Source organism: Acipenser ruthenus, chromosome 6 (genome assembly GCF_902713425.1).
Source record: "Acipenser ruthenus chromosome 6, fAciRut3.2 maternal haplotype, whole genome shotgun sequence".
Taxonomy (NCBI): domain Eukaryota; kingdom Metazoa; phylum Chordata; class Actinopteri; order Acipenseriformes; family Acipenseridae; genus Acipenser; species Acipenser ruthenus.
In genome coordinates this window covers 20799128-20811788 of record NC_081194.1, presented here as the reverse complement: position 1 = coordinate 20811788, position 12661 = coordinate 20799128, and the positions used below count along the sequence as shown (strand labels likewise).

The 12661-nt window shown below is 37.0% G+C and overlaps 1 protein-coding gene across 1 annotated transcript in view; it reads left to right on the top strand.

Moving 5' to 3' along the window:
- Positions 1–10248: 10248 nt before the first annotated feature.
- hbs1l (HBS1-like translational GTPase) overlaps positions 10249–12661 on the top strand; it is a 52325-nt gene continuing 49912 nt past the window's right edge. The window contains exons 1-2 of the mRNA XM_034018197.3: positions 10249–10440; positions 11052–11117. Coding sequence (XP_033874088.3) covers positions 10398–10440; positions 11052–11117 — 109 coding nt within the window. The 5' untranslated portion in view covers positions 10249–10397. The remainder of the gene's footprint in view (positions 10441–11051; positions 11118–12661) is intronic.

Genomic DNA, 12661 nt, shown 5'->3' with positions numbered 1-12661 from the left:
CCACCTAACACCATTGCAGTACATCAGCTCTCTAGGGAAGATTGCCCCCTACTGGGGCATCAAAAAGTTCCTGCAGCACCTGGTTTTCCATGGAGGTCACCCATCCACCTACAAAACAAATAAAATGTTGCTTCGCTTTAGGAGATTATATTCCAAGGTGGTGAATATTTCATAAGTAGACCTAATGAAAGTAGACCTACTAAATCGGCTCTTTTACTCTTTTAGGAGCTGGTATACATTCAAGATTATACTACTGACGTAGGATACTTGATAATTCGACTTTAAGTATTGCAAATCATATTGTTTTTAGAGAGTGATGCAAGTGCAGCTGTGTTAATAGTCAACTGTGAGTGTCATATGTTTTATGGTTTCATTATATGTCCTAGCTACAGAATTGTATAATTATAAGTTTATTTATAAAGTCTGTATGTGTTGATATGCATCATCCATTTACTGAGCTGTTCTTTCTTATGATCTCTAAATGACTTAAAAATCAGATAATGGGATTCAAAAGAAAGTTCAGTGCAGTTTGCCTTATCAGTGTTATATTTTACTCAGTTTTACTGGTAGAAATCTGCACATGACCCTTGTCCTACTGGCTGATTTTGCAGGCACATTATACCTTTGTTGTATTTTAAATAAGGTACGTGTTATTAAAAAGTGTAACTTACTGTATATAATTCCAACATATTTACACATTTGTACATGTTACGGTCCAAAGAATCCCACTAGAACTTCATAATTTATTCTTTTGCATGGCTAATTATGCTTGAAGACACACTTTATACTCTCACAATTTACATAATATTTATTTTTTATCCCATGATATGTTTCCTAATCTCCAATTATTACTTTTTCTGCACTAATGGATACTAGGCATGTTTCACCTTGGGGCAGTCTGGGAGATTTCATCATTGAGGCCAGTATAAAATGACCACTGATATGTGCACTTGGAATGTATTCCCCCTGAAAGAATGAGTTTGTTGGAGATTTTCCATGGTAAATCATTGCAGAAAGAAACCTAACTGTGCTACTGTTAAGTTCACTATAAAGATAATTAAAATCAGTCTTTAGAGGGTAAGTGGAACAATTTTGCTAGTCTGCATAGTTATATTTATGAAGTCTATGAAGTTCGAATAAATTGCATGACTACATTTTTAACCTACTGTACTACATAGTCTCCTGCTTTACTGCTGCTGAGAATGGTCATGCATATTTGGAATACGGTACTCTTGATATGATGATAAAACTTGATTTAAAAAAAAATGTAAATTTGGCTATTTTTGTAATATTTTCACAATTTCTTAATCTCCAACACTCGGGGCTATATTCCCGAAGCATCCATTTTTTGTTTGTTTTGGTTTTAAAATGAAAACAAAACTTTGATGACTATAAATAATCTCAAACAGGTGCAAACAGCATGGTCGTAAATGCTATCATGTCTGTTTCTCAGTACTCACATTTACCAAAGTGTGTGGATGTTGCATTATTTGGACCTTTTATTTCTAACCTCCGAATAGTTGTTTTTTTAAAGTATTTTTATGTCAATTGTTAAGTTTTTTGAGCCATTTATGTTTTTTTTTCTTTTTTTTGGACTAGGTTAAGTGACTTTATCTATTAAAATACTTCATTGTAAGTGTTTGAAAGCCAAGTTGTGTATTGTTTCCTGCCTAACCATAAGAACATAAGAAAGAATGAGAGGAGGCCATTAGGCCCATCTTGCTCGTTTGGTTGTTAGTAGCTTATTGAAGGATCCCAGGGTGTCAGCTTCAACAACATTACTGAGGAGTTGGTTCCAGACTCTTACAATTGTAGATAATGTGGTGTCAACTAATGTCATGTTTTGTATCAATATCAAGAGTCTTGTATCAGCAGTGGTGCTAAGTCTTGGGTTAGGGTTAGTGGTCAGAAACAGGACAACAATGAACAAATAGCTTAACCATGGACAATTGCTACACATCAATTGTAGTACTGTAAAAGTTTACCATAGTAAAAACATAGCAAAGTGTATTACAGAATAGTGAAAGTATGGTAAACAGTACTGTTGTAGGTAAGCATTGTAAAGAATAATGAGGTATGGTAAAGTATATTAATAAACATGGCACACCGACACCGGAGTAAACTATGGTAAATGCATAGTATAACTATGGGAAAAGCATGGCACATTTTTATAAGGCAAAAACATTGTAAAGGACAGAGTAGTATGGCAAATCCATAGCAATGCATCATGAAAGCATTGTGAAGCAAGGTAAATACTAAAAGCACTTCGAATGTCCACAGGAAAATGCACTGTTTCAGTGTGCGAGATTATATCCCCTTTAAGCAATATGTGTACAAATCTACATGAGGTTTCTATTCAACTGATCTAAGTAGTACATTTTTGGAGTTTTCACATGAATTGTTTGCTGTTTGATTTTCATTACCTTGACACACAAAGGGCCTTATTTTAACAATCTAAACAGTGGTGGTGTTTAGATCTGCTAATGTTTAGATCAACTGAAGAGACCCCAGTGAGTACGCTGGAAAGAAGCACCTAGCATAAATTATTTCATTTGTCAGTTATCAAAAAAACATTAAACAACAACAACAACAACAACATTTCATTTATATAGCACCCTTCATAACAAGTATTCCAGGGCACTTCACAGAGGGGGAAAAAAAAAAATCTACTAAACAATCTACTCTAGACCTACATATTCCATATATAATTGTCTTATGATACTGTCAAAGCCATATAAGAAGTCTATTAGCTCTGGGAATTGCGACTGACAGAGATATTAACTTGGGTTACTATGTTACATGAGTGAGCACTTGTAACCTTTATAAGGTGTGGTTAACACATCTGATAATGATAAGAACAAATACAGGAAGTGATAAAAAGTCTGCCTAGGGGTCATGGCTTTTTGAAACTTTAATAACCTATAAGGTAAATCCTAGGGCTTAGAGATGCTCCTGTAATGTTTAGTAGTAGTGACAGCTTCATAGCCAAGATTGCTTTCAGCAATGTTTATGTGTTTAGGCTGGAGGTATGCATTCCATATAAAGTCAACAGTACAGGCAGCCATTATGTGCCAAACACAAGATCAATATAGGAGGAAATCCATGTCGTTTTTTTTACCAAGATGCAGTCATTATTTTGCCATGTTTCAGTTGCTGACCACAGACAGATTGCTCCTACGTAAAAATGGAACACAGTAGCTCCTTTCTATTACATTACGTGTCTGAAAGAAGGAAAGCCATGCACATATTTTTTATGGTAGTCCAACAACAGTTTTTGAAAACCTATTTGAATCAGAAAATATTCTTCTGAGTCCAGATGGCAGATATTAGGCTCTGTTAAAATTATCTAAACAATGGTGGAAATAAATACTGACACTATTTACAGTAGATTATTTTATTTTACTCTTTGTGTATCAGAGATATTGGTATCCATGAATATGATAAGTAATCCGGCTCACAAATTCAGTGATACCCTAATGTATTTACTAACAATGCTGAATGACTGGGAGTAGCATTTGTTCTCTATTTTACCCCCAAAAAAGATTTTTCTGAGTGGTGAGTGACAAGACTGGTACGATATTCAATGTAGTGTAGTCTTGTTAGTCCTCAGCCAGAAAAATGAAGAGCAAATGTCATACCCAATCGTTGCACATTGGTAGTAAGTGGAACGTATTTGGGGACCACAGCACTTCTGGGAGAGACTGTTCATTAAAATCTCTTGCATATTTTTTAAAGACGAGACACTTTTCTATGCAGGGATACCAAGGTATTTAGTGAGAAAGTAGTCTGAGTGAAGTTATCTTACAACAAACTCCCACGCTACTTGTGAAATGTCTTGCTCATTCAAATATTTAGCATATTTTTATAGAGGAGACAATTATCTGTTCAGAGACACCAGGGTACGCAGGGTATTTTTTTTCTGAACAAGTGTGTAAAAGCCAGAAAAGCCCGCAGTTTAATGATTTAAATGGTGATAGATTTGCCAATGACTTTTTTTTATACCAGGAAACCATAAAATGTCCCTCATTATGGTTAAAGTATAGCACATGTTCATAAAGTTAATAGTTAGTTAATACCTCTGTCAGTGAAGCCTGGCAAGCATTGTAAAACATAGTAAAAAAAAAATAAAAAAATACATGATGAAGCTCAATAAATGCATAGTATAACCATGAAAAAAGCATGGCAAACTTTTTTCATTTCTTAAGTTGGGTCAATATTTTACTGTTGTGTAGCTCTTCCTTGCAAATGTGTTAATAAGGTTTTAGCAACCACTATTCAGCCAGGTATACTTTTAGTGATTGTTATTTAGATCACACACTGTACACTGTTATACAGAGGTCTAATTTTATCAAGTAAATCAGACATGCAAAAGAATATGTACTTTCTGGAAAGATGGTTTTCATTGCACTTCCTAGACCCCTGACAAGGGTGGGTTAGTGTAGCTGCTTTAAATAACAAGCTTCACTCTTGTTTTTGTTTTCAAGCAATGCTTAACTAATGGTGATGGAAAAACTGATGTAATTCTGCATGTTGTATGCATCATGCTTCAAATAAAAGCATCAAAGGTTTTGACCTTTATGGTCAGAGGTTGAATTACATGTAAGCAGCAATGTCAGTGAAGATTGTTTTCTTTTGATACCAGTAGTTCCTTTGAATCTTAGAGATTTTCCATCTACCTGCTTTATATCTCAAACACAGCATGCTTGTCTGACAAATTAAAAAACACAAGACAAACATGTTTTACTCCCAGAAATAAACCATTGAGGTGTGTATCTTGATTTCAAAGGTGTTCTCTGGGATCATTTTGTATAAATAACAATTAACATACACAATGAGGCTTCTTGGGAACAAAGCAAAGATCATTGACTCAATCACACGCCGTGTCATTTTAAATACTTTATTTTTAGTAACAGTAATTAAGAAATGAAGAGCTGCAAATCAATTGTGCCCATTTGTTTCATGCAAATGTAAATCAATTGGTACCTGAACACTTTTTATATGGTATACATGAGATCTTGACCAGCATGTAACAGGTGCAGTGGTCTAAAAAGGTCCTTTCACTTATAATGTCTTGCGTGAGAAAGGCACCCGCTGACTGATTTGATAAGGGGTTCAGTAGCTTTACTTCTGGACTAGGACCTCAATGGTTTGACACTTTTTCTGAAAGCAGAAAAACAATCTTAAAAAACAGCAATAACGTTGTGTCATTTTTTCCATCTGTTTAGCCGTATTTTAAAAGCAATTTAACCCCTTAAGATACACAAGGAATTGAGCGGTTGTTCAAACCATTTCTTCTTAAAATACATTTGAGAGTGACTCAAGTATCATGAGGAAACTGACAATTTGGATGAACAGATCCAGCCTGTCAATACATTTGAAAGCCTGTTTCGTGCACCTCATTGCTAAAAATAAGAAATGCAGCATAATTATTTTTGTGGGCCACATATGTTCCTTGTACCTTAAAGGTTTAAACAAATTGCTAATTTGATTCTTGTAACTTGTGTGAACTTGGCACTGGTGCAAAAATTCTGGCACAGTGTCTTGACAGAGATGTGCTTCAAATCTCTTGGTGAATATGGAACTGCCAGTTAGACTGCAGGTCACATCTCTGAAATGTTACATTAAATGTTGCTGCTGAGAAAGAGTGGGTGGCTGAAACTCTGCAAGGACCTGTGATATGGCTAAAAAAAAAAAAAAAGTAGAGCATTTCCAGGAACCTGGTTGATTGCATCATTCAAACCCAGCATTGACAGCACTAGAGAAATGGTCATCATTAGATGCTCATCTTGTCTCCAAGCACGTCTGTGTGTTCTCCATTTCTGCTCAGCAACTGTGGCCTTTTCTTTTACAAAAACACCAAATTGACTTAACTTGGCTGAAGATTAAACCAGCTTTATTTTAAATATTTTTGCTACCTACATATAGACTGAGACTCATCTAAGAAGAACCATGCAGTGTACAAATAGGGAGCATGCATCATACTTTTTTGCATGTTCCTTGCAATCCTTTCTGAAAGGTTTTTTTTGTTTTGTTTTTTTTACATTTTAAACAATTTAAAACAGTTTTACCTAAATCATAGAATAATTATCAATATATCATTTTATTCCTCCAGTCCCAAATGGTAATTGCCCCGTAATGTACATCCTTGTAAATGTATAGCCATACATTTCCATTTTTTCAAACAAGTAAAAAAAAAATATATACACTGCTGTTCAAAAGTCTTAGACATGTTGCATTTTTCTGCTCTGATGCATTATGAGAATCAACAATTTACTCAAAGCCTCCACTAGTGTTTTCTACTATTATAACAACCTTGACTTGCATAAAGAAGGAAAAACATTGAGTGAAATAGCTCGCATCACTTGATTTTCAAGGTGCGGTATCTGAAGCATAATTAACAATCCACGGGGCGAGAGCCGGGGCTGGAGTGAAAGGTTGTTACTTGGAGAGGTAGTTTGAGGAGTGGCCTCAGGGGATAGGATAAGAAAGGAAAGAGATTCCCGACCGGCGGGAGCCTTCTTGGCCAGAGGAGAGAGAGTGGCCTCGAAGGCAGGCTGTTCTGCAGCCTCGGGAACCAGAAAACACATGAGATAGATTGGCTCGGCGAAGCCCACGACAGGCTCTGTGGAGCGGCCATCGTGTAGAAGGAAAAGGCTCTTGCGCTGAAGAACCTGGAAAAGGAATGATAGAATAGGGAGCTGGAAATAGAGCCCAGTCTCAATTTGAGGAAGATAAAGAGCAGGAGCTGCTAAAGGATAGAGTGTGTGGCCGGGGGTCCCCTCTGACTCATGCAGTGAGAACCCCCCCACGGCGGAGGCATGGATGGCAGCGGCTATAGAGGTTGGACCCCCGACTCCCCGCATAACCCCACACCCGTGAGACAAACAATAGTTCACGTGCCAATGCATAACATTTATAAAAGGAGGAAAAGACAAACAAGATCAGGCGGATCAGGTAGCCCCCACTCCAGGCATGCTAACAATTTTTTGGTGAGCTGTAGCTATATCGAAAACAGATGTGCGTATGTGTGATTCTACTGCTGAGGAGGAGCAATGCTCTAGGCTCTTAATTAGATGCTAATTGATGTTGGCTTTTGCTGCTGAGGTGGCTGCTCCATTTCTAAAGGAGTGTAGAACTGAGGAGAAAGGTCTGCTTTGAAGATGACAGAGGCAAGGTGAGTTGAGAACCAATGTCTTGTAACTACTGCACTGGAGGAACTGGTGAACAGTGGATCCATCATGAGGATCTTGCTGTAGATGTATCTAGACATGGAGTTATAGGGACATAAAGGAGAATTAATCTTTGACAACTGTATAAATTGACCCTGACGAAGTTGATCTGTCTTAGGGATGCAGAGCATAATTAGGAAATGAGAATCTGGAACTAAGGAGATGTTGTTGGAACAAATGCCAAGAGAAGGGAAGCTGGAAAGGGATGGGACTGTATATTCGGAGCATCTGAGGAATCCAAAGAAAGCAGTTGAGCACATGACTTCCATGAGGAGATCGTCGAAGGGGTTGAAACAGCCTTTTCGCAAGATTGATATGAGCGACTGTAGAATGTCCGAAGATGGGAAGTCGAGATGGGGAAGTAGGAGGGGAGCTCTTAGATATGCCACGGAGCGTTAGATGGATTGCTGGAATGGCCAGAAAAATCGGGGAAGATACTGACATGAGATGGTAATGGAACTGAATTCCGGAGATGTAAGATTTGATTGTGGAAGCGGAGAGGCGTAGAATGTCTCGTGCATGGACGATAAAGGCTAGGATCCAATCTTTTTTTTTGTTTGTTGTAATATCCTTAAGGAATAGAAAGAAGACAATCGTTGAATTGACAACATAACTGGCAGAAGGCACAGGTGTCGTTGTCCATCCATCAACAGTCCAAAGCACGTTTGGCCATTGTTCTATAGTCCAATTTCTTTGTTCCTGTGCATTGTAACAGGGCGAGGAGGCCTGTATGTGTTATTTGTTTATTTATTTATGGAACGGTGTACCCCTCCGCCCCTGTGCAGTGTATTATTTTGTATTTGTTTTGTTGTGTTGTTGGATTATTATTATTATTATTATTGTTACGGTTTATTGTTTTATAAATATAGTGGCGGAGCCGGGTTTTGTTATTTAAATTTGACGGCGTAGCCGAATGTTTGTTTTTTCGTACCGTTTGGTAGTGTGGATGGGAAGCCCCATCCACTATTAAAAAAACCTCGTGCAGAAGGTGGCCGTCTCTCGAACTAATTAAGTGATTAATTTGTTGCTAAATCGGGAGATGGTCACCTGCATATAAACCTGCAGCTCTCCATGTTCCGGGTGGGTGTTCGGAGGAGGAACTGGAGAGCGAGAGGAGAGAAACAAAACGAAACTAAAACTAAAAAAAGTAATCTAGGAACAGTGAAGGCGATTTGCCCAGCCTGACCTGAATCATTTATATATTATTTTGTGTTCGTGATTTTGTTTTTGTTTAAACCCTTTATTTTGCTCTGTGAGTGTAGTTTATTTTTGTTAAAATATTTTATTTTACTTTTGTATTTAAATAAATGGTGCGCGCAGCGTCTTTTTGAACTGCAGTACCTTGTGTGTTTTGCTTCCTGACTCTGGCCTGACGTCACCACTCGTTCAAAGTGAACTGGCTGCAAGTAGGACTGGTGTTTCCATTTCAACCATAGGTTGAGTATTGCATGGTGTAGGTCTCAATGGTCACAGGCCAAGGAAAAAGACACTCTTATGAAAATGTCACAAGGACAATTGCTTAAAGTTTGAAAAACAGCATTTGAATGATGGATATGAGTTCTGGTCAAAGGTTTTGTGTAGTGATGAAACAAAAAGCGAGCTATTTTGTCACTCTGATAGTCGTTACGTTTGGAAAAAGTCTGGTGAGGCGTACAAAGATAAGAACATCATGCCTACTGTCAAGCAGGGAGGTGGTAATATTCTTCTATGGGCGCTGTTTTTTCTCTAATGGCACAGGAAATTTACTTACAATACATGGTAAAATGGATTCCATACCAAAAGATATTGGCCAGTCATATGAAATCCTCCACTACAAAACGGTTAAAAGCCCAACTGGACGTTCCAACACAACAACGATCCAAAGCACACATCACAATCTACTTTAGAATGGTTAAAAAAGAATAAAATCAAGGTTCTGGAATGGCCTAGTCAAAGTCCTGATCTAAATCGGATTGAGAATCTATGGTATGAGTTGAAGAATGCTGTGTACAAGAGAAGTCCTCGGGATTTGAATGAACTGGAACAATTTTGCGTTGAAGAATGGTCAAAAATCACTAAAGAATCATGCCAAAAGCTCATTGACAAATATCCTAATCGTTTAAAATAGGTTATTATTACTAAAGGTGCCTCAGCTAGCTATTAATTGCACTTTCCTTGTCAGGGTATGAATGCTTTTGAATTAGCATTTTTTTTGCAAAAAAATCTAGTTTTTGTAACTTTTTTTCCTCATCGACAAAAGCAACATTTTTACTACAAAAGATGTTTCCCATAGTTATTTGTTTTCGAGACATTTCTAGAAATGATAAATTTCCATTGGGGTATGTAAACTTTTGACTACAACTGTATATAAATCAGCCAAAGTCTCTATAAAAGTAAGAGTCAGTGCCATCTCACAAAATAAATAAATAAATAAATAAATAAATAAATAAAACCCACAATATTTGAGTAACATCATAAAAGGGACAATAAAAACTAAGATAAGGATAACTTTATTAATTTTTAAATATTAAAATAATATATATATATATATATATATATATATATATATATATATATAAAAAGTATATCCAACATTATTTATTTTCTTGATTGATTTTAACTACTGTACTATATATGGAAATCACAAAAACATATAAACACCTATAACACAAACGGCTAGATTTACTAAGGAAATGCAAACTGCTATTGTTTCAAAACTAAAAACAATAAGTGCTCCCACGCACTCCTAAGTTATTTCTTTGCATTGAAGCAATAACAATTGGCTTAAAATCTTATCTTGGTACCAATGCAAGCAATTCAACCTTCCAAGAAAATGTGAGGTGTTTTCCATTGGGAATATAGATCTGATTGGGAAGCTGTGTGTTTCAGGCATTCACTAAGGGAAAATGTAACTGATTTTTTGAATTCGAGATTCTGCAGATAGCTACACTAGCGCCTTGTTACATAGCAAATGTTACCACATATTGCATACTTTTATTACAGTACACAACCCTGCCCAATCTGACGCTACCATAGCTTGACAAGTGCGCCTGCTTGGACTTTGCGGCTGCGCAGTAATGACAACAAACATGGCGATAGGAGAGTGAGGCGTCCAGTTCTGTATAACAGTTCATGTAGCCAACAGTGTGATTTAATTATATATCACCGAAAAAGGTCCAAGACAGAAAGATGTCTCGACACAGAAATGTCCGGGGTTATAACTACGATGAAGGTAGAGACACTGAAATGTAACGCGGATGTAAAGTGATGCCATGACCGAATTCTGAAACTGCTGTCGTGTATTGAAGTACGACTATGGATGCCCTCACTGCATTGCTGTAGGCCTGTGTGTTATAGAGTTTTAATATCATTCAAGCTTACGTTTTTGTTAAGAAGAACTACATATATTGCAGTGTTAGTGTGTCTACTTCATCAGTGAACACTGTAAATTAATGTGAAATATGATCTATTTGTTAAGAAAACAAACATACACATGGTCCACACGTAGAAACTACAACAGCTGTCCCGGCTGAAACTTCATTGCTGACTGTATTAATTCATCACGTCGCCTCTTATGTGTTTCCGTGGCGTGTGTGTGTGTGTTATACATTTAGTCAGTTTGAAAATGAAGATCCGTACAACTAACTGGAGCTTTGAAAACGCATTGTTTTATTTTATTTTGATCAATACACTACTGTGAACGGGTTTAGTGTTTACGTTTTTGTTTTTCCGTAAACAATTATGTAAAGCGATTTTTTGTTTACCAAAACCTCAATTAATCCCCGTAATAAAAGTAATATTATTAGATACAAAGTACACTCCTAACTATTTGTTTTAATACAGATTTGGACGACGACGATATATATGGGCAGTCTGTTGATGATGACTACTGCATTTCACCGGCTACAGGTTTGTGTACTTTTGTACTGAGGAGAGGCGGGTGGGGGTTGTGACATTTTTAAGGCACAGCTTTGACTCATAAAATCGAGGACGTGAAAACAAAATGTTTTACCCAGTACAAGTAAGTTTAGACCAACGCCTCCAATAAGGGTTTCCAAAAGTTTGAAACCTATTTTTGGACTACATGTATGCAAAAATGTCTTTGTTGTTGGATTTGAATAAGCAAAATACAAAACAAATCTCTACCACAATTTATGGTACAGTACCAGTGATAATTCAACATGCTATTGGAGCCCTTAACATGTAGCCCCAGTAGCATGTAGAAACTTCTCAAAGCACTTTACATATACAGCAACTAATATACAATTGATTGCAATGTTATACAAATAAAAGTGTTTAACAATAATATTACTAATTCTGTAGTTAAGATTTTTTTTTTAAAGGCAGCATTCATTTAAGTGTGATAAGATTGTGAACACTTGAACCTAGTTTTGGACTAGACAGTCTACACACATTTGCTTACGATTGTAAGTCGCCCTGGATAAGGGCGTCTGCTAAGAAATAAATAATAATAATATATGAGTGTCCAGTACATAAATTCAGATATCGCTCCTTTAACCATCACCTAAACTTGTAACAGTGGGTGACAGATAACTGAGTGTAGTCAATAGGTTGAAACCTGAAAATATGCAATTTGTTGCACTGAGGAAGCAGGGAGTGGCTACACTTTTTTTTTAGTATCAAAAGGTAAGTAAAGGTCTACTAATTGAGATTTTGTCCAAAAGTGGTGGCACCTAATCGTAAATGAACATAGCCAAAAAAATTGCTTTTGCCACAACTAGCCCTTAAAATGACAGTATGTTGAAAGTAGCACCACCAATATGATCAGTACTGTACAATATATAAGCAGTATATTGTGAAAAATAGGGTGGTTCCTGAGCACCATTGCTTGAGACTGCTACAAAGCTGCTCAGCATAGAACTTGACTGTGAGATCTGATATCGTCTACTTTTGTGCAACATTTCAACCTGTAATAATTGCCTTTGCTGAGGCTTTTCTCTGTCTATAATGCAGTTGTTAAATTCCATTCATTTTAGTTCTGGAATCAATAAGCTACTAACAACCAAACGAGCAAGATGGGCTGAATGGCCTCCTCTCGTTTGTAAACTTTCTTATGTTCTTATGTTCTTAGTCTAACAAAAGTATGGAAGAAGCATCAGGCCTGTCTCACAAACTGCTATTTGTGGCATGATTATCCTTTTAATTGATTGGATGGATTTGTATTTTTCTAAAAGATAACTGCAATCTAGGAGGAGGCTGTGTGGTCCAGTGGTTAAAGAAAAGGGCTTGTAACCAGGAGGTCCCTGGTTCAAATCCCACCTCAGCCACTGACTCATTGTGTGACCCTGAGCAAGTCACTTAACCTCCTTGTGCTCCGTCTTTCAGGTGAGACGTAGTTGTAAGTGACTCTGCAGCTGATGCATAGTTCACACACCCTAGTCTCTGTAAGTCGCCTTGGATAAAGGCGTCTGCTAAATAAACAAATAATAGGT